We start from the raw sequence: 23,452 nt of genomic DNA, 5'->3' as shown, positions 1-23,452 counted from the left end.
TAATTTCATGGCTGCATTCACCATCTGCAGTGATTTTGGAGCCCCCCAAAATAAAGTCTGTCACTGTTTCCACTGTTTCCCCATCTATTTGCCATGAAGTGATGGGACCAGATGCCATGATCTTAATTTTCTGAAGGCTGAGTTTTAAGCCAACTTTTTCACTATCCTCTTTCACTTTCATTAAGAGGCTCTTTAGTTCTTCACTTTCTGCCATAAGGATGGTGTCAGCTGCGTATTTGAGGTTATTGATATTTCTCCCAGCAATCTTGACTCCAGCTTGTGCTTCATCCAGTCCAATAATTCTCATGATGTCCTCTGCACAGAAGTTGAATGAGCAGGTGACAGTACACAGCCTTGACGGACTGCTTGACTGCTTTGGAGGTGGAATCTTGTGGTGGGAGTGGGGTCTTATTACTCACTGTAGACTTTGTCTTCCTCTTTTAAATATTGAACCCTTTCTTCAGCCTTCCTTGATAGCTATTAGTTTAGGGGTTCCTGTAGTTCAACATACCCAAATAGAAAACTCTAATCTTCTGCTGGAGTGGTAGTTTGGCTATTTTTAGAGCTGTTGTCTAGGCAGACTGTTTCTTTTAATCAGTCTGTCTGTAGCTTCAAATTACTGATTCTCATTCTTTTATTCTTTCTGTAGTTCTGTGGCACAAATAAGCATGGTGCTTAGCCTGTCTTCCCCCACCCCTTATACTTCACCGAGTCTGGTTCGGGGAATTCTAAATGAGTATGGAAACTGGAGCTGACTGCCATTGCCAGGGCTAACAATCTCTGCTGGATAGATACTAATGGGGAGCAGTAGACAAAAGCACAAGTTTTTTCTGCCTTCTTTATTGCTATCTGGGGCTGCTGGAGAATGAGGGAATCCTGCAAATGAGAAGCCAAAGAAGGGGAACTCAAAATTGTGTGTATAAACTCTCCCCAAGTCTCTGGCTGACTCCTGAGCCATGCACGCATGAGACAGATGGAAAGCAGTCTGGGGTGTTACCTGAGTCACTGGTACTGTGGCAGAGACTTGGGGATGTTAAAACTCCTTTAAAGAAAACTGCCATCTTTTTAGCTGTAAGAACCAGGAGGGGTCCAGTTAATGAATAATCCAGAAAAAAAAAAAAAGAGCCAGAGAAGAAGAACCCCAGATTCTGAGTTTAACTCTCTGCGCAGATTTGTACTTGATCCTCAGCAGTGTATGTACAGGCCAGACCAAAACCTTCTGAACTAAGGTCCTAGATGCTGCCCATTAAACACACAAAAGAATTGGCCTGCAAAAATTTTTGCCCACTGAAACAAAATAGTATTTTTCAGAATAATACGATAGAATCCAGAATTCACAACCTAACATTCCCAATGTCCAAGATAAACTCCCTCAACATACAAAGAGCCAGGAAATTGAAATACATTCTCAAGGGCAAAGACATGAATAAATGCGAAGTTAAAGATATCGGAATTATCTGACGAAGGTTTTAAAGTAAAATTATTTTTATAATAATTTGAGGTAAATTATAATTATTTATAATTTTTTTAGGTAAAAGAGAATACGCTTATAATGAATAAAAGGTAGTTTCAGAAGAGACAAAGAATACGTATAAAAGAACCAATAGGACTGAAAGGAATGCCATCTGAAATGAAAAACATTCACTGTATAGGATTTGTAGCAGATGAAGATGACAGAAAATCAAGATTTTGAATTTAGAGCAAAAGAAGTCATTCTTAATAACAGATGTTTAGGATTTTGTGTTTGTTTTTAAATGAACAGAATGTCAGGGATCTCTGAGGCAATTTCTAATTAAATGGCCTTTAGAAGTCTCAGGAGAGGAAAAAGGGAAAAAAAAAAACTGAAGAACTTATGGTAAAATCTTAGCAAATTTGGTGAAAAATATAAATTTACAGATTCCCCAAACTTAACAGACACATAACAGGATAATCATAGTAATCATAGTCAAACTGTAAAAACCAAAGGTAAAAAAATGCTGCAAGTAGCCATAGAGAAATACCATACATATTGGGGGACAGTGATTCAAGTTACCATACACTTCTCATTAGAAACCGTAGAGGCTCAAAGACAAAAAACTTTCCATTCAGAATTCTGTATTCAATGAAAATTATCCTTCAAAAATGAAATAAAGATGTTTTCAGATGAAGGAAAATTAAGAGAACTTGTTGTGGATGGGCCTGCCTTAACAAGAAATGCTAAAGGAAGTTTTTCTTGCTGAAGGGAAATATACCAGAGGCAAAGTCAGATCTTTAGGCGCTAATGAAGAGCATAGAGAAAATAAATATATGGGTAAATAATAAGGTTATATTTCCTGGAGAAGGGCATGGCAGCCCACTCCAGTATTCTTGCCTGGAGAGTCCCCATGGACAGGGGAGCCTGGTGGGCTACAGTCCACGGGATCTCAGAGTCAGACACAACCGAAAGACTAAGCACAGCACAGGGTTATATTTTCCCCTCTTACTGCTTTTAAGATACTAAAAATGTAAATAAAGCAATGTCTAAAACATTGAATTTTTAAATTCCTGCCTAACCAAGAAAACACACCCATAGGATTTCACCACCGTATTCTTTCATATATTCAATGAAATAATCCCAATCTTACACAGACTCTTTACAACACACATTATGTGGGCAGTATAACCATGACACCTAGGCCTATCAGACAAATTGCAAGAATACAAAATTACAGCTTGGTATCTCTGGTAGACATAAACACTGTATTCCTTTGCAAAATATTAGCAAATCAAGTCCAATAGTACATAAAAAGGACTAAGTGTTGTTTATCCCAGAAATGCAAGGTTAATATAATTTTATTAAATCAGTCGTTTTAATTCACTGTATTAACAAATTAAAGAGAAAAATTTGTAACATTTCAGTAAAGGCAGACAAGTAAAAAAGAAGTGTTTGACAAAATTCAATACTACTTAGTATTGAAAATAAAAATTCTTAGAGAACTAGAAATAACATCAACCTAATGCAGCCATGAAATTAAAAGATGCTTACTCCTTGGAAGGAAAGTTATGACCAACCTAGATAGCATATTGAAAAGCAGAGACATTACTTTGACAACAAAGGTCCGTCTAGTCAAGGCTATGGTTTTTCCACTGGTCATGTATGGATGTGAGAGTTGGACTGTGAAGAAAGCTGAGTGCCCAAGAATTGATGCTTTTGAACTGTGGTGTTGGAGAATACTCTTGAGAGTCTCTTAGACTGCAAGGGGATCCAACCAGTGATCAGCCTTGGTATTTCCTTGGAAGGAATGATGCTAAAGCTGAAACTCCAGTACTTTGGCCACCTCATGCAAAGAGTTGACTCATTGGAAAAGACTCTGATGCTGGGAGGGATTGGGGGCAGGAGAAGGGGACGACAGAGAATGAGATGGCTGGATGGCATCACTGACTCGATGGACGTGAGTCTGAGTGAACTCCGGGAGTTGGTGATGGACAGGGAGGCCTGGCGTGCTGTGATTCATGGGGTCGCAAAGAGTCGGACACGACTGAGCGACTGAACTGAACTGAACTGAATGAAAGCATCCACAAAAACACACAACTGACATCAAGCTTAATGGTGAAATACTATGCCTTTCCCCTAAGATTAGGTATAGGCCAAAGATTCTGCCCTTACCACTTCTGTTTAACATTGTTCTGGACATCCTGGTCATTTCAGTAAGGCAAGGGAAAAAAAATATAAAAAGACATACATATCAGAGAGGCTAAAGTAAAGCCGTTTGCAGGTGACATCGTGCTCTGAAAGTGAAAATGAACGTCGCTCAGTCGTATCTGACTCTTTGCGACCCATGAACTATACAGTCTTTGGAATTCTCCAGGTCAGAGTACTGAAGTGGGTAGCCTTTCCCTTCTCCAGGGGATCTTCCCAACCCAGGGATCAAACCCAGATCTCCCTCATTGCAGGTGGATTCTTTACCAGCTGAGCCACAAGGGAAGCCCAAGAATACTGGTAGCCTATCCCTTCTCCAGGGGATCTTCCCTACCCAGGAATTGAATTGGAGTCTCCTGCATTGCAGGTGGATTCTTTACCAACTGAGCTATCAGGGAAACTCGACGTTGTTCTTTATTCCTTCAAATTTATTAGGTAAACAGTTTTGAGAACTACTAAGTAAATTTTGCAAGATTGTAGAATATAAATGAAACTTGCTTAGTCGTGTCCGACTCTTTGTGACCCCATGGACAGTCCATGGAATTCTCCAGGCCACAATACTGGAGTGGGTAGCCTTTGCCTTCTCCAGGAGATCTTCTCAACCCAGGGATCGAACCCAGGTCTTCTGCATTGCAGGTGGGTTCTTTACCAGCTGAGCCACAAGGGAACCCCGTAGAATATAAGGTTAATATACAGTTAAAAAATGTACTATCATATACACTAAGCAAACTGACTTTTTAAAAATACTTATTTGTTTGGCTGTGCTGCATCTTGGTTATGGCATGTAGGATCTTTGATTTTCATTGAGGCAGGCAGGATCTTTCCATTTGTGGTGTGCGAACTCTTAGTAAACACTACTTGAATTTTTAAAACAATTCCATACACAGTAGCATAAAAAAATTACTTCAGGAATCAGTCTAACATTGTATACTATACTTTGGACACTGTTACCTGCAAACTGTGTGAGATTGTCAAGATAAAGAAGACCTAAATGGAGAGAGATTATGTCCATAGATTAGAAGGCTCAGCATTGTTACAGTATCACATCTTAACATAATAATCTATAAAAAATCTAAGATATTAATGCCCTTGTTACTACAATTTCTAATGCAAACTACCTAGACTAGCCAAAGCAGGTTTTTAAAAAAAGAGCTTAGTTTGAGGACATAATACTACATGATTTCAAGATTTGCTGTTAAGCAACAGTAATTAAAATACTGTTATTGGAGTAAGAATAGACATTATAGATCAGGGGAACAGAATAGAATCCTATACGTAAATCAAGCAGGGATGTGGAGTAAGTAGATGTGATAAGACTGCCAGTGAGAATGTAAAATGGCTGCAGCTACTTTCATCAGTTCTTTAAAGTTGACTGTTTATCTGTTTTATGAGTCAGCCCATTTCTAAGTCAAAAGAAGTAAAATTTGTATCCTTACAAGACATGAACTTTTGACCAACCGCAGGTATGAATAAGTAAAATATGTTATATCCAGCATTATTAAACTCTTCCCAGCAATAGGAAGAATAAGTTATCAATAAGACACAGCAGAATGAGTAAATCTCAAGATAGTTATACTAAAAACAGTATTTACTATCTGATTACATTTATATAAATTTAGAAAAAGTGAACACCAATATACAGTGAAAGGAAGAAGATCCTTGGTTTCTGGAAGCTGGTGACAAAGGAATAGATGTTCTGCAGGCAGGATAAGTCCTTTGGGGGCTACAGAAATGAAAACATTTCTGTCCTGATATGGTATTGATTTCATGGGTTATATACAAGTGAAAATACCATTGAATTGTACCTTTAAATGGATAGTTTATTATATATTAATTATATGTCAGTAAACTTTATTAAAATTTGGTTGGCTTTCTTTGAATTTCTAGGGAAATCTTCCTACACCCTCTCCACTGAGTTTAACTTTTTTAGTTAATCTTTTTATTCTACTTTTCCTCCCACTAGAGAAATTCCTTCTAAATCATCCTGTCATACTGTTCTAATCTAGACTTTTCCATCTTCTACATAACTCTGCTGTGGGCATTTTCCTTAATGTCTTCCTGGGAAGTCCCTTTGCTGCTTCTTTTCCTGGGTCTCCATTGCTTCTTACTTCTCTTGGTTACTTCTCCATTTTGGATAAAGCATATCTTCCAGTTCTGAAAGGTAATTTTTCTATATCTTTGTGGTTTAGAACTTTCATACTGATTTAGTGTCCAGTTATGAAACCCCTAACTAAGTATTATTACTATATGTCTTTTCTCTCGGATTACTTAGTTTTCTTGCAGATGAATCTTCCTTACAGGCAGAAGGAGATAGAAGGAACAAGTATGGGTACAGAACTTTTGGGAACCAAGTAAGGGAAAGAATCCTTTAATATGAACACTTTCCCTTATCTGCTTTTTCACCTTTCCTTGTTTATAGGAATGTCCCTTCTTCCTACACCTGTCTGGTACCAACTCTCTGAGAGGTGGGGCCTCTAATGTTACTGCACAGTGGGATAGGCAAATGAGGTTCCAGGGGGTCTGGTTCCACTTTTTAATGACTCTTGATTAGTTTTGTTTTCAGCTCTTCCCATGCCTTTACCTTTAGTGCTACTTGATGCCTCCAAAACAAATTGGCTTTTTTTTTGTCTTTTTCCTTGTATATATTTATTTTTCAGCATATTCAGGCCTGTTAATGTCAGTTATCACATTCCAGCTTTAAATTTTGTTGGCAGCTGTTTTCCTTCTTTTTCTTTGTGGATATACGCCTCTTTTCTTGTAAAGGGTATTTTGATAGATAATGGATGCTGTGGTATGTGTTAAAGCCTTAATTCTCACTGTGATGGTAATTTGGAAGTGGGGCCTTTGGGAGGAATTTGGATTTAGTTGAGGTCATGTAAGTACAGCCCCCATGGTGACACTGGTACCCTTATGAGAGGATGAAGAAACCCAAGCGCTCTCTGTCCTCCACATGAGGACAAACCTAGACGGCAGCCATCGGCAAACCAGAAAGAAGGCCCTCCCTGAGCGCCCTCCCGTGCTCATACCTCCAGAACTGAGAGAAATTTCTGTTGTTAAAGCTACCTTGGGGGCTTCCAGGGCTCAGAGGTAAAGAATCTGCCTGCCAGTGCAGGAGACATGGGTTCCACCCCTAGGTTGGGAAGATCCCCTGGAGGAGGAAAATGGCAACCCTGTCCAGTGTTGACAGAGGAACTTGGCGGGCATCAGTCCATTGGGTCGCAAAGAGTCAAATGCGACTTAGCGACTGAGCATGCAGCACACGCCGCGTAGGTAGATTGTAAAACTTCACTAATAAAACAATCAAAAAAGCTACCCATCGAACCTGTACTGGCGATTCGTTTCTTATATGATATTATACATGTTTTAATGCCATTCTCCCAAATCATCCCCCCCTCACTCTCCCACAGAGTCCAAAAGACTGTTCTACACATCTGTGTCTCTTTTACTATCTCTCATATAGGGTTGTCATTACCATCTTTCTAAATTCCATATATATGCATTAGTATACTATATTGGTGTTTTTCTGTGGCAGATGCATGTTGATGTATGGCAAAACCAATGCAATATTGTAAAGTAAACAAAAAAATAATAATAAAAAAAAATTTTTTTAAGGCTACCCAGTGTATGCTGGGTTTTTTGGTTACAGCAGCCCTAAGAACAAATAAGGCAGACCAAGAGTAGATACAAATGCCATTTCACCTTTTGGTGTATCTGTTGTTGACAGTGAATGTTGACATGGTAAAGGATGAGGCCCATCTACGTTTTCCTTTATGTTGTTGGCTTTCTTCCCTAGCATGTGCGTTCTCATTCTCAGTGGGCCCCTATACTTGGTTTTTGGGAAAGTGAAATAATCTTAGGTATTTACAATATCTAATGTGGCCTCCAAGAAAAATGAACTGGACAAAATCTTAGTTCTTACTGTTTGATCTCTCTAAGGAGAATTTGTTTTTTCTTGGAGTAGGGGTGACAATGGAAAAAGCTTGAGAATCGTTTTCTTCTTTCTTAAATTGATTTCACAAAATAAGCCTTCACATTGAGTTTATTTCCTGCGACCATTTTTCCTGGGTATAATATGTCATTTGGATCTGTGATTGAACATTTCATTTAAATATAGTATCAGGACTTCCCTGGTGGTTCAGTGTCAAGACTCTGTGCTGCCAATGCAGGGGATGCAGGTTTGATCCCTGGTCAGAAAACTAAGATCCTTAGGGCCAGAGATCCCACATGCCTGCCTGGTGGCGCCAAAAGATTAAAAAAAGAAGAGAAGATAGTGTCTTTGAATTTTTTGTTACATTTGTTGCATTTTCCTCTTTTAAAACACCAGTTAAATCATTTGCTTAACCTCCTTTGTTCACTCATTATATTTCTTTCACTTTGTATTTTTCTCAAGTCTGTTTAGAAAACAGACTTATTTGCTTTTTATTGCTGCTTCTGATGTGGTTTCAACTCATTTCTTTTTTCTTAGCTCTTTTAGCTTACTTTTCATTGCTTGCTGCTTTATCTCTTCTTTAGATTTTTTAGTTATTTTTTTTCTGAAGGTAGCTCATGTCATCTCTTACATCTACCACCTCTTGTATTTTTTCATCTAATTTTGTTCTTTATCCTTTATTGGTTTTCTTCTAATCATCTGTCAGGGCTACAACTAGGATAAGACCAATGAGGGACTAACTTAAGTTGTAAAATTTAAGATAGCATCAAAAAACTCAGTAATCAAGATAAATAGTATTTTGATGTGTTTTTTTAGAGTAATCCATGACTTCACTTTCACTTTTCACTTTCCTGCATTGGAGAAGGAAATGGCAACCCACTCCAGTGTTCTTGCCTGGAGAATCCCAGGGACGGGGGAGCCTGGTGGGCTGCCGTCTATGGGGTCGCATGGAGTCGGACACGACTGAAGTGACTTAGCAGCAGCAACAGCAGCATGATGAATAAAATATCCACAATGGAATTCTAAGTAAAGATAAGATTAGTTTTCTTTGAATTAAAGTCTAACTATCCACAGTAGTTCCTTCCAACCCATTAGCAGTTTCGATTTCTGCAGTTTTAGTTACCTTTAAGATCTGAAAGTGTTAAGTGGAAAATTGCAGAAATAAACAGTTGATAAATTTTAAATGGCACATTGTTTTGAGCAGCATAATGAGATGTCATGCAGGCTGCTCTGTCCCTGGTGGGCCATGGCTTGTTCCTTTGTCCATATCCATGCTGTGTATACTACCTGCTCCTTAATACCTGTATAGGAAAACACATAGGGCGGTTGACCCTTGAACAACACAGGTTTGAACCCCACACATCCACTTACACTCAGGATTTTTCAGTAGTGTATAATACCTACAGTACTGCCCAATCCAGGAGTGGTTGAATTCGAGGATGGTGACCCCAGATGCAGAGGAATGACTGTAAGACACTCAGGCTTTCTGCAGCACCAGACCCCTAATCCTGTTGTTGTTCACAGGCCAGTTCTCTCTGTAGGATTTGGTACTACCTACAGTTTCAGGCATCCACTGGGGGTCTTGGGATGTATTTCTCTTAGATAAAGGGAGACTGTTGTATTGTGTGTTTGAGTGTGTATGTGTTGAGACATGGTGTAAACTTTTTGTCTAGACTTTGATTTACCCTCCTAAACACACCTCTTAACAAATCTGTCATTTCTTTAGCCGCTTCCTGCACATCTTGACTTTTTAGGGATTCAAAACTTCTGTGTCGTTTACATACTGCCACCTGAAAATTGGTAGACCCCCTTCTGTGTCACCTATCCCTCAGACTGCTGATGGTAGAAATGGCTACTTTGTGTACACGTTCTGTCAGCTCCATCTCTTTGAGTGGATATTGAGATACTGCATCTCATATAAATGTGACATTCAATGAAGTTTTCAAATTCTTTAATTCTAGATTTGCAGAGTATCATTTTATTCATTCCTGTGTATAACATTTTTATCTATTAAAAGCTTAAAGTTCTCCATATATTGAAACTTTGAAACATAGGGAAAAGAAAACATAGTTGATATACTTAACAGATTCAGTAATTTGGCAAAGTTTACTTACGTTGATTTCAGGTTTTATTAAGTCATTCACACCCAGAGAAAACTTAATGGCAAGTTTCTGTTTTTAGAAATATTTAAAATGTGGCATGGGACTCTTTGGAAGATTATAAGGAAATTTTGAAGATATGAAAGCTGGAAAAAGAATTGGCTGGGGAAACTAGTAAATTTTGAACAATAGGTGACCCCCATATCCACTAACTCAGGGTCTGCAGATAAGGAGAGCTAGTTGTACTGAGCTGTTTTATGTGTCGGACTTAGGCATCTGAAATTTTGGTGTCCAAAGGAGTCCTTGAAACAGTCCCCAGCAAAAAATAAGCAATGACTGTATATATATATTACCTTTTTATTTTCTAAAGCTTTAATGAAAATATTGAACACTATGAAATATAAATCCTTTTTAAGAATAGTCACTAGAAATATAATAATGATTATATCTCATAGTAAAAGTTTAAAAACCTCTGGGCTGTTTATTTACAACAATAGACTGATCAGATAAATTATTTACTTAGTTTTTCAGATAGTACATATGCGTTCCTTCCTCCAAGAAGCTTTTCTTAATGACTGGACTTCATTCTTAAGATTTATGAATATTTAGCTTTCAGTTAAGTTTACAGTCATATTTTTGAGTGTTAAAGTTGTCTTTTGCGTATTTCCATATTCATAGTGACTGAAGCAGGGTGTGCACTGTCTTGTCCCTTCCCTTCCTGTCTCTTCTTTCCAGCATGCACTCCCTCCCTGCGATGCCCAGCACATAGTGACTCAGAGCTTTAACTTTTATCTTTTAGCCAGAGCCATGAATTAGTTGTCTTAATATTAAAAGAGAAATTGTTTCATAGGCTAAAGAACATTGTGGAATTAGCTTATATTGTTTTTGTTGAATAAACTGATAAGGAGATAAAAGATTGATACTGTTAAAGGTGGGAGAGAATAAACACAATATGTAGATTGCATTCAGCTAGTAAGTTTATTACTATATAGACCAGGGAGGAGTCTCTTTCCTCTAAGGCTAAGCTAGTTTACAGAAGAGGACATTGTACTTTATCCAGTAGAAGAAGAGGTTGTATTTGTGATATGATCCTGTCATATTTGAACTCATTCATTGAGAGAAAAACAAGTATATAAAATATTTATTTTATATATTGTTTTGAAGAATGTGAAACACTGAACCAGATATTTTACATTTGCACTAATTGCTTACATTTTGATGAAGGCAGTTTCCTCTAACATAGATCTGATGTAGTGTTCATTTTACTTTTGCTTTTCATTAGAGACTCTCCTGGCTATTAAAAGATGTAAAAAAGCCTAGAAGTTAATTTGAGATATTTCGAAGGATGTTAATGTTATTTTTTGATAGAATATAAAAATATCTTACTTATCAAATTTAATGAAAGACTGTTGATGATGAGAATTTACTTTTGAATAATGAAAGCAGAAAAATATCAGTAAATGTCTTTAGTAAAACTTACTTTTGCCCTTTTTAAAATTGTGCTTTCAGTGATATTCCCACTACTTTCAGTTCAGTTCAGTCACTCAGTCGTGTCCGACTATTTGCGACCCCATGAATTGCAGCACGCCAGGCCTCCCTGTCCATCACCAACTCCCGGAGTTCACTCAGACTCACATCCATCGAGTCAGTGATGCCATCCAGCCATCTCATCCTCTGTCCTCCCCTTCTCCTCCTGCCCCCAATCCTTCCCAGCATCAGAGTCTTTTCCAATGAGTCAGCTCTTTGCATGAAGAGGCCACAGTACTGGAGTTTCAGCTTTAGCATCATTCCTTCCAAGGAAATCCCAGGGCTGATCTCCTTCAGAATGGACTAGTTGGATCTCCTTGCAGTCCAAGGGACCCTCAAGAGTCTTCTCCAACACCACAGTTCAAAAGCATCAATTCTTTGGCACTCAGCTTTCTTCACAGTCCAACTCTCACATCCATACATGACCACAGGAAAAACCATAGCCTTGACTAGACGGACCTTTGTTGACAAAGTAATGTCTCTGCTTTTGAATATGCTATCTAGGTTGGTCATAACTTTTCTTCCAAGGAGTAAGCGTCTTTTAATTTCCTGGCTGCAGTCACCATCTGTAGTGATTTTGGAGCCCCCAAAAATAAAGTCTGACACTGTTTCCACTGTTTCCCCATTTCCCATGAAGTGATGGGACCAGATGCCATGATCTGAATGTTGAGCTTTAAGCCAGCTTTTTCACTTTCACTTTCATCAAGAGGCTTTTAGCTCCTCTTCACTTTTTGCCATAACGGTAGTGTCATCTGCATATCTGAGGTTATTGATATTTCTCCTGGCAGTCTTGATTCCAGCTTGTGCTTCTTCCAGCCCAGCAATTCTCATGACGTACTCTGCATATAAGTTAAATAAGCAGGGTGACAATATACAGCCTAGACATACTCCTTTTCCTATTTGGAACTAGTCTGTTGTTCAATGTCCAGTTCTAAATGTTGCTTCTTGACCTGCATATAGGTTTCTCAAGAGGCAGGTCAGGTGGTCTGGTATTCCCATCTCTTTCAGAATTTTCCACAGTTTATTGTGATCCACATAGTCAAAGGCTTTGACATAGTCAATAAAGCAGAAATAGATGTTTTCCCACTACTTTACACTGATTCAAAGCATTTGATGGAAAATATTTTACCTCTTTTTTAAAAACATGTCTGTAGTTCATGTGTCAGTTCATTTGTAGAAATAGTGAATGAGCATGGTTTTTGGTAATTATACCCTTGCTGTGCTCTTTATCTGAAATATCTTCAAAAAGTTATTTGAGTACAAAAAGAATAACAAGAGTCTCTCACCGGGCAGAATGGGTATGTTCATGTTTTTTCTGTGGAGTATAACACTTCTAAGAATATAATTACCTTTGCTTTTCCTTTTCTCCCTTTTTCTTCCACAGCCTCATGATTTTGATGAATGCCGATTTGATATTAGTGTAAATGATAGTGTTTGGTATCTTCGTGCTCAAGATCCAGATCACAGACAGCAGTGGATAGATGCCATTGAACAGCACAAGGTGGGTCTCTAGTGTTTACCTATCTAAAGAGACTTAGGCAAGAGACTCATGGTAAACACCTCTAAAAGAATCTTGATCTGTACATGTGTACTGAATAGTTGAACATAATGTTTTGGGTTGTAAAATAAAGCAATACAGGTGTAAATTTTTGAAATGATTTTGTTTCTAACATTTGAATTATACTAAGGGATTGCCATGATAAATATTTTAAATTGATGATTAAAGCAAAATATGCCCTTGTATATAAATTTGTTTTTTATTTAGAGTTTGCTTCATAATGAATGCCTTTTATATCATCTGGGTAAAAGAATTCTTGGAATAACATCAGATTGTAAAATCCTAATGTTGAAAGCGTCAGTGTTAATTTTTATTGTTATTTGTAACCATTTGGGTAAATCCTTAGTATAATCATTTGTAAATTGTTAAATTTTGGTAAATATAAAGTTTTTAATAAACTTTGAAAAAGTCTTTCTTAAATACGTGTATAAGTCATAGTCTTGATATTTAAAGCTAGTTTTTGACTTCTGTATGAATAATTGGTATATAGACTAAAGAAATATTTTTTTAAAATCTCTATTATTAGCTAATTCAGTATTTCGTGGTAAAACAAGGAATAGGGAAAGTTACAAATTCACCATGCCATTCCTGATTGTGACTTAAGAAAACTGAATTTGTTCATATACTTGTCTGTACTTGTTCATTTGGGTTTCACAGAGTTGTAGCTGAAACACCTGTTTTGGTTATTTAACAGACACAAAACATGTACACACATACACACAACAAGAAAAACCGGTCAGGCCTGGGGTACTGCAGGCACTTTCTTCTTGATATTGATCGTGCATTAGGTTTATTTCTTCATTATAAATTTTCCCAGCCTAAGGAAATCTGGCTTTCATGCTTTCCTTTTGTCCTTTTTTTAACTTTAGAATTATATTACTTTAAAGCATTTTGTGAATCTTAGTTACCTTGATATTATTACCTCAGGAAATGGTGTAAAAATGGTAAACAGTTTTGTATTATTTAAAGAAAAGATGACCCAGTAGACATGGAAGCAACAAACTAAATGTCTATCAGTAGATGAATGGATAAAGAAGATGTGGTATATGTAAACAATGGAATATTACTCAGCCAAAAAAGAATGAAATACTGCCATTTCCAGCAACATGGATGGACCTAGAGATTATCACACTAAGTGAAGAAAGTCAGATAGAGGAAGACAAGTATTGTGTGATATCACTTATATGTGAAATCTAAGAAGAAGATACAAATGAACTTATTTAGTAATACAAAACACAGACTCAGATTCATAGGTGCAGGAAACAACTTGTGACTCCTAAAGGGGAAACAGAAGGGGGAAGGACAAATTAGGAGTATGGGATTAACATACACACACCACTATATATATGATAAACAACAGGGATTTATTGTGTAGTACAGGGATCTATATTCAGTAATTTGTAATAGCCTATAATGGAGAAGGATGTGAAGCCGTATACCTGAACTGACACAGTGTTATAAACCAACTATAGTTAAGTAAAAATTAAAGCAAATAAATAAAAGTGAGACAAGCTAGAATTCTAAAATCTCAGTACTTTGGAACGGGGCTAACCTGAATTCTGACACTGCAGACTCTGCCATGCATGACGTATGTGACCTTGCTGTCATCTCTTCTTAATGTGTTTAAAGGAAGACATGAAATAATATATGTAAGGTTACTTACCAGAATGGCTGATGTTTTTTCCCATTTATGACATAGTGGGAAAAGAAACAGTTTTGAAGTCACAAATTGACTGAAATTATACCATGTTTTTTATGGATAAAGAGTTCTACATTCAATGAGAGTTGCTAAATGTGCATTTAAAGAGAGTGGTCTGCTTTGTGTAGTTGTCAGGGCTAGCCCTCTTAATAATGATTAAAGGCATTATTAAAACTAATTTCGGTATTTTTAACTGAGATGATGTTTGTTGGCTTAGTTGATTTAGATTACAGCACTAGTTTTTTTCTGTTTTAAATAAGCATATTTGATTTTGTTCATTCTTCATAGTGAAGCTGGTTCAGGAATCTTTGCAGGTTGTCATTTTGTTTCTTCTCTTTGTATGAAGAATGATGCATAAAGCATATATTTCTTCTATATCATTGATTTCTTTGCACCTTTGAATAATGGATAGATAGGATCTTTAAGTCTCCATCAGAACATTGTGACTTACTCTGGGTAACAGAGTTTTGGTAAATTTAATTTCTTAGATTCAGCAGCAAGGTTCTAGATACAGTATATAAACTTTCTTTTCTTATTTCTAAATATAGTTTATTCATAAACAAGGAAGGAAAAATCATTGTTATTCTTATTAATATTTGTTAAATTTTAATGTAAAATGATATGTACCAATTAACATATCAGTGAAGATTTAAACTGAATTTGAATTCTAAAAATAAATTGAGTTATTAAACCGACATGGGAAGGAGAAAATTCAAAAGCTATCATCAAACATAACCAGAAAAGTTTCCTCTCTTTTTTTTTTCTTCCCATAGACCAGGAGCAGGAAGATAGTGAGATGTTTTCGGATTCATGCTTCAAAATCACTAAAAAATATTAATGTGGAACCTAAACTTGGTAATTTTACTATTTAAGCAAGCATTCTTAGATTGATATTCAGAATCAAATCAAATTGTTAAGGTATCTTGATGAGGATAGGAGGTATTGTTTATTTTGAGGTTCACCAGGTACTAATCATTGCATTATTATACTTCAGGTACTTTATTTTCTAGCTACTGCCGTGAGAGATGAGGGAAATATTATTTCACAGACACGGTAACTGAGGTTTAGATTAAACTTAAGTGACTTGCCAGAGACTATACTGTGTTTTCGTAAGTAGACTCTTAGGATTCAATTTTATGTTGATTGTGCTATTGGTTACCGTTGGCGGAATGCTTGAAAATAGTTCCTACAGGTTCACTTCCTGCAGGTTAGTGTGTGTTGTCTGAGTTCTGCTACCATATACATACCATATATATATACACAGGATAAATATGAACTCATCTTTCTGCCTATGGATTGCCATAACAGTGTTACATTGTAGTGTTTAAGCACTGGAGACTGGGGTCTGACATATATGGGATTAAATCCTAACACTATTATGTAACAACTGTGTGACCTTGGTAAATTACCTAAAGAAGGAAAGATGACATAATGCATTGTTTACTTGCCCGAAAAAAAAAAAACAACCCACAAAAAACAAACAAGCAAGCGGAATAACCAGATCATGATAAAGCAAGTTCTTCAGAGATGACCTGAGTTCCTATCATTCCAGTTCACTCAGTTCAATTCAGAGTTACTTCCACGGCACCACCTGTCCTTATGATGGCTGGACAGTACACTTGGAACAGTGGACCTGTCTTTTTCTCTTCTGATGTCGTCAGATGGCCCTGCCACTCCATTGCCTTTTCTTGCTGTTAGGCCTTTGTTAGGGCTTCCCTGATAGGTTTGGCTGGGGAAATTGGAGGTTTCTGTTCTTTTCTTTCCAGGAAGCTGTTATTCTCATTATGATAACCTTTATATATCAATCAATTTCACACATACATCCATACATAGATACTTACATACATATCTGGAATTCTATTTTACAGAACCTCTTCAACAAGAATAATATGGTAGAGGTGATGTTGATGATAGCAAACATTTCTGAGGATTACAGTGTGCCAGATAGAGTAATAAACACTTCATATGCTTTTTCACATTTTGCTCTCACAACCTTGTGAGATTAACATTACTGTCCTGTTTTTACACATTAGGAAATTGAGACAGAGAGAGGTTAAGTAACTTGTCCAAGGTTAAACTGCCAGTGAAGGGCCAGCATTCAGACCCAGGTCTGTATGACCTGGGAACCGGAACTTCTGTCCAGCAAACACTTCTGCCATCGTATAAGTGTTCGTGGCAGATGTATTTTGTTGACTGAAATCTTGAGCTTCTTACATCACAGTGTTCTCATATTTTTTATATGTCCTTCATATCTCTGGTGTTTGTTTTGAACCATAAACTTCTTAAAGGCTCAGGGACACAACTTTTTTGTAGGAATCGGCAAGGCGTTAGACACATATGTTTTCCAGTTGAAATAATTTACAGTATTGTAAACATTTTAGGGGGGAAATTTGTAATTTAAGGAGTTGTTTTTTCTCTTTAATCTTTACATTTAGTGTTAGAATGATTACTGACAAAAATACACTAGGGTTCTGTGTTCTTTGTCTGCTACTGCTGCTGCTGCTAAGTTGCTTCAGTTGTGTTCGACTCTGTGCGACCCCAGAGATGGCAGCCCACCAGGCTCCCCTGTTCCTGGGATTCTCCAGGCAAGAACACTGGAGTGGGTTGTCATTTCCTTCTCCAATGCATGAAAGTGAAAAGTGAAAGGGAAGTCACTCAGTCGTGTCCGACTCTTCATGACCCCATGGACTGCAGCCTACCAGGCTCCTCCATCCATGGGATTTTCCAGGCAAGAGTACAGGAGTGGGGTGCCATCGCCTTCTCTGTTCTTTGTCTAACTCTGTTGTTTTGTCCTCCTTGGTATTCAGTCCATAATAACTTGCTCAGTACAAGAAAAGTTAATATGATTTCATGATTTAAATTTTTGCAATATATTAGAAATAACATTAAACAAGTAGTCCCTCAAGTAGTCCCTGTGGAAAGAAGGTATTTCTGAGGTCTTTCTTAAATTCAGGGATTCTATTTTAATATAAAATATAGAAAGAGGCATATGTATACAAAACCAGTAATTTTATTTAAAATAATGTGCTGCCTTTATATATGTGGAATCCATTCATACTTTGCATTTCCCCTTAGGAATTGAAACAACACTAAATAAATCTTTAAAGACGGGGCTTGCTTGTTTTTTTAATCTCTTAGCCATCTGCCATGCTGTCTTTGAGGTCTAATGAATTGTTTTTGAAAATTATTTTAAAACTAAAAACTACAAATGTGATGGCAGGTTGGTTATTTTTTATTTGGAGAAGTTAATATTATTTTTAGTAAAGATGTATCTAGTATTATCTAAAGGCTTCTGTGAGCATTTTCTGTGTAATCAGTTAATAAAGGAATTATGATAAGCCATCTGTTGACTCTATGATTTAAAAGAATCATAGGATTACTCCTAGAATCTTCTACAGTTGCAGTGCATGTGATTTTGAATAAACAGGGTTTCTTCCTACCATGAAAGAAACAGACTCCCCTACATCACCACTGCATCCAAACAAGAAAACTAGCAGGAATGCTCTCCCTGTACTAGCAGATTTAAGAATCACGTTGATAAAGTTAAGTTTTTTTGCTCTGGTAAGTTTGTAGTAATCATGACATTGCTTTATTTCCATAAGGGAGCAACCTTAGTAGATGCTGAAATTTTGGTGGTCATGGACCACCCATATTCCCTGTATTTGGTAAATTATCTAAGACCTAAGCAGTCATAGGAAAGTATACAATTTAGGGAGGAAGAATGCAGATAATTTTGACAGACGTTGATTTTCTGTGGTGAGCATCTACAGGCAGCTGTTTTACAATTTGGTGTTTGTGCCTTTGTTCCTTTGTGAAGGCTCACTAATTCATCTGTAAAGCTCCGTTTGATTACTTTCAGAAGAAAGGTGTATTCTTGGCCTGAGAAGTTAAAGGATTTCTGTCTGAGGAAATTAAGTGCAATTTTTTTTTTAAGGAATTGATATATTTTACTTGAAATGGGTTATGAAAAAAGTTTCCCCACCAGAAGATTCTCATGGTTGAGCAAACCTAAATGATGCCCAAGACTCACTTTAAAGATCTTTTAAAAATGGTATTGCTTTCTGCCGTAATGAGTTTTCTTTTTCCTATGGTATGTCAGGGTCAGTTTGATCTTAGTGCTTTTTCTCTACTTCTAAAAGAAGCAGTTTCTGCTTACTTGACATCTTAATTGCTTTTATCTTAAATTTGACGTAAATTTATTAGAAAACTATTTTTAGTTAGGTGGCAGAATATACCTGTTTTCTTTCTAGCAGTTTTTAAACATCAAAGTCATATAAAGTCATCCCATTTCTGTTTGCTGCGGGATCTTAGTGCCTCAACCAGGGATTGAGCCTATGCCCACGGTAATGGAAGCTCAGAGTCTTTCACTGGACTGCCAGGGAAGTCCTCTGCCTTTTTTAACCAACTATAATATTGGAGAAATTTCTGAACAGGTACTAGAGGCTCATTCTATACTTGTTTGCTTTATAAATGATTATCATGTAAACTTAGCTTTCCATTTTGAATCTGATTAAATTGATGAAGGTTTAAGAATGCAAATAAAACTTTCACAACAACTAGTTTTTAGTGTATACTTTATATAAGTAATTTATGGGCTCAGTGGATTAGAACCAGTTTTTCTTTTACCTTATTTGCATCACACCACAGTGATGAAGAAGATGGAATCAAATTTTACTTTTCCTTTATATTAAAGAGTTCTAATCGTGCTCAGTCGCTTCAGTTGTGTCCAACTCTGCAATTTCATGGACTACAGCCCACCAGGTTCCTCTGTCCATGGGATTTTCCAAGCAAGAATACAGGAGTGGGGTGCCATTTCCTTCTCCAGGGGATCGTCCCAACCCAGGGATCGAACCTGTGTCTCTTTTGTCTTCTGCATTGACAGGCAGGTTCTTTATTACCACTAGTACCACCTGGGAAGCCCTTTAATTGTTGAGGGAAGTGCAGACCCAGTACTAGCTGCTGGAGTAGTCAGGGCTTTGCCATTTTCTCAGATAAGTTGTAGAAAAACCCAAGTAGGTGATATAACAACTGAACTTTATTAACCAGCATTTATTAAGTCTCTGGATGTTTCTCTCCTTAAAATGAGGAATTTGGTTGATTCTAAAAGTGGTAGTTACTCGCTTGATTGCTTGCAATAATCCATCAGTTCAGTTCCATCACTTAGTTGTGTCCGACTCTTTGCAACCCCATGGACTGCAGCACGCCAGGCCTCTCTGTCCATCACCAGCTCCCAAAGCTTGTTCAGACTCATGTCCATTAAGTCAGTGATGCCATCTAACCATCTCATCCTCTGTCGTCCCCTTCTCCTCCATTATGGATTATTGCCTTTTCCCATGGACAGTATGAAAAGGCAATAATCCATAATGGTTAGTAAAATGTTTTAACACTTAAATATAGATAATGTCTAACTATCATGATTTTTAAGGTTAGTGAAATCAAGGAAGAAAACAAGATACTAACTCTCTTTAATAGTCTTAGTGTTTTAGAACAAAAATACTTGTGTCAAAGGCTTTTAAAATAACTTTTTTAGTTTCTGTTGCCTGCAATTTTGTTGCAGTCAAAAGCAGAATTCACCTGAATTCATCTGCACTTTGTGCTTCCAAATGTTGCCTAAATACTTAATGAAGTTTATAATCTAAAAAGAGGGAATAAATGTCATTGATTTGTAGTTTTCAGCCAGGTTCTTCTATCTAGGAAGGTGTTTATCTTTTACCAGTTATTAAAGGAGGAATCAGGATTTTACAAGAACAGTGAACCAAGAAGATATTTAGGTAGCTAATCTTATTAACCATGTGGCCAGTTGAGGAGAAATAACTTGACAACATTTTATGTCATAAAGACAGGGAGGGTCTTACAAATTAATGAGAAAAGTTTACACAGTGCAAATGAAAAAAAAAAAAAAGGCCAAGAGACTTATCTGGTACTTCATAAAGAGCATATCCAAATGGGTAATGAGCATATGAAAAGGTAGTCAACAGTTAATGCCATTAGATGTCAGGGAGCACAGTGATACCACCATATGCCTGAGTAGCTTAAAAAATAAAAGATTTAATACCAAATGTTGATGAGGATGGTGTGCAACAGATATCCACTGGTAAAACAATTTTGTACTGTCTTCTAAAGCTGAGCACAGTGGATTAGTCACTTAAGTCGTGTCTGACTCTTTGTGACCCCATGAACTGTTATAGCTCGACGAGCTCCTCTGTTCATGGGATTTCCCAGGCAAGAAGACTGGAGTGGGTTGTCAGGATCAGGTGAATATTGAAAATTTGAAAAGGTCTTACAAGTACTGATGTCATCAGTTCAGTTCACTTGTTCAGTTATGTCTGACTTTTTGTGACCCCATGGACTGCAGCGCGCCAGGGTTCTCTGTCCATCACCAACACTCCCAGAGTTGACTCAAATTCATGTCCATCATGTTGGTGATGCCATCCAAACATCTCATCCTCTGTTGTCCCCTTCTCCCGCCTTCAGTCTTTCCCAGCATCAGGGTCTTCTCCAGTGAGTTGGTTCTTCTCATCAGGGGGCCAAAATAATGGAGTTTCAGCTTCAGCATCAGTCATTCCAATGAATATTCAGGACTGATTTCCTTTAGGATTGGCTGGTTTGATCTCCTTGCAGTCCGAGGGACACTCAAGAGTCTTCTCCAACACCACAGTTCAAAAGCATCAATTCTTCGGCTCTTAGCTTTCTTTATAGACCAACTCACATCCATACATGGCTACTGGAAAAACCATAGCTTTGACTAGATGGATCTTTGTTAGCAAAGTAAAGTCTTTGCTTTTTAGCATGCTGTCGAGGTTGGTCATAGCTTTTCTTCCAAGGACAAAGCGTCTTGTAATTTCATGGCTGCGGTCACCATCTGCAGTGATTTTGGAGCCCCCCAAAATAAAATCTGTCACTGTTGCCATTTTTTCCCCATCTATTTCCCATGAAGTGATGGGACTGGATGCCATAATCTTAGTTTTCTGAATATTGAGTTTTAAGCCAGCTTTTTCATTGTCCTCTCTCTTTGACTTTCATCAAGAGGCCCTTTAGTTCTTCTTCACTTTCTGCCATAAGGGTGGTGTCACTTGCATATCTGAGGTTATTGATATTTCTCCCAGCAATCTTGATTCCAGCTTGTGCTTCATCCAGCTTAGCGTTTCACATGATGTCCTCTGCATGGAAGTTAAGTAAGCAGGGTGACAATATACAGCCTTGACGTACTCCTTTCCCCATTTGGAACCAGTCTGTTGTTCCATGTCCAGTTCTAACTGTCGCTTCTTGATCTGCATACAGATTTCTCAGGAGGCAGGTCAGAGGTCAGGTATTCCCATCTCTTGAAGAATTTTCCACAGTGTGTTGTGATCCACACAGTCAAAGGCTTTGGCATAGTCAGTAAAGGAGAAGTAGTTTTTCTGGAAATCTCTTGCTTTTTTGCTGATCCACCGGATGTTCGCAGTTTGATCTCTGTTCTGGTTCCTCTGCATTTTCTAAATCAGCTTCAACATCTAGAAGTTCACAGTTCATGTACTTTTGAAGCCTGCTTGGAGAATTTTGAGCATTACTTTGCTAGTGCGTGAGTTGAGTGCAGTTGTGTGGTAGTTTGAACATTCTTTGGCATTGCCTTTCTTTGGGATTGGAATGAAAACTGACCTTTTCCTGTCCTGTGCCCACTGCTGAGTTTTCCAAATTTGCTGGCATGTTGAGTATAGCATTTTCACAGCATCATCTTTGAAGATTTGAAATAGCTCAACTGGAATTTCAACTCTCTTCTTAGTGAGGCTTCCTAAGGCCCACTTGACTTCACATTCCAGGATGTCTGGCTCTAGGTGAATGATCACACCATCGTGGTTATCTGGGTCATGAAGATCCTTTTTGTATAGTTCTTCTGTGTATTCTTGCCACCTCTTCTTAATATCTTCTCCTTCTATTAGGTCCATACCATTTCTGTCCTTTGTTGTGCTTGTCTTTGCATGAAATGTTCCCTTGGTATCTCTAGTTTTCTTGAAGATGTATAGAGTTTACCAAACTTGCATGTTGTTGTAATGCTTACCACATATTTGCTACTAACAATTCAGGTAAATATTACTAGATTTTTAGCTGATTCCTTGTATCTTTTTAAGTCTGTAAATTGCTTGCAAAATGTTTCTTTAGATAAAAAAGATGAGGGGGGGAAAGGACAGTTAATCTGGAGTTGAATAAAGGTTCCATATTGCTAGTTTTAGAAAATATTAAAGATAAATGAAGCTTTGTAGTATTAAAGTCCTTGTTTGTTTTTGTTTTTTTTAAACAGTGTTCAGTATTGTATTTGAATTTTTATTTAATCAGGAGGGAAGATTTCTGACAGTCAGCCGGACAGATGTGATTCTGCTTTTGTTCTATCTGATATGGAAATGTAGTGGTGGGTGGCATGGCTTATGCATATTGACAGCAGTGGAAATTATTTTCTCATTTTACTTGCTGAGTGTATCGAACATTCACTGGAAGAAAATGTTTCTTAAAAAATCAAGGTACATAAAACTATTCGTTTTCATCAAACATGCCTTTTTACCAAATACCTGAAAAACAGTTTTGCTTCCATTGTCTTAATTGTGTGATAGATACTCTGGGCTTGTGTGGTATTGAGGTATGAAAGACAGCATTGTGTTAAGAATCATAAGAATAGGTAGCAAAGTAGATGAACTTTAAGTTAAAATGTTATCCTCAAAAAAAAAAATTCTGTCATTTTTCAGTCATATATCAAGTTCATGTTCTTGACAGACAAGTCATGATCATTGGCAGGAATATGTATGTATCAGTGTTTATTTCTTAGCCCGTTGTTCTCTTCAGTAGCACCCGCCTTGACCTGTAGAAGGATAGACTGTAACTAGCCAGTGTTATCATTTAATCCTGTGGGAAGTCTTTCAGTGTAGGTATTATTCCCATTTTGCATAAAAGTGAGATTGAACAGATTATGAGAACATTGATTAGTGCGTGGTAACATTATTCCAAGAACCAA

The 23,452-nt window shown here is 37.3% G+C and overlaps 1 protein-coding gene across 4 annotated transcripts in view; it reads left to right on the top strand.

Moving 5' to 3' along the window:
* COL4A3BP (collagen, type IV, alpha 3 (Goodpasture antigen) binding protein) overlaps positions 1–23,452 on the top strand; it is a 131,707-nt gene that overhangs the window by 29,058 nt on the left and 79,197 nt on the right. For all 4 annotated transcript variants that reach the window (XM_010847604.1, XM_010847601.1, XM_010847603.1 and 1 more), the window contains one exon: positions 12,597–12,713. In XM_010847604.1, the coding sequence (XP_010845906.1) occupies positions 12,597–12,713 (117 nt within the window). The remainder of the gene's footprint in view (positions 1–12,596; positions 12,714–23,452) is intronic.

The sequence above is a fragment of the Bison bison genome, unplaced genomic scaffold, assembly GCF_000754665.1.
Source record: "Bison bison bison isolate TAMUID 2011002044 unplaced genomic scaffold, Bison_UMD1.0 scf7180017864252, whole genome shotgun sequence".
NCBI classification, from domain to species: domain Eukaryota; kingdom Metazoa; phylum Chordata; class Mammalia; order Artiodactyla; family Bovidae; genus Bison; species Bison bison.
Note: the sequence above shows the minus strand (reverse complement) of the source record. Positions and strands in the feature narration are given on the sequence as shown.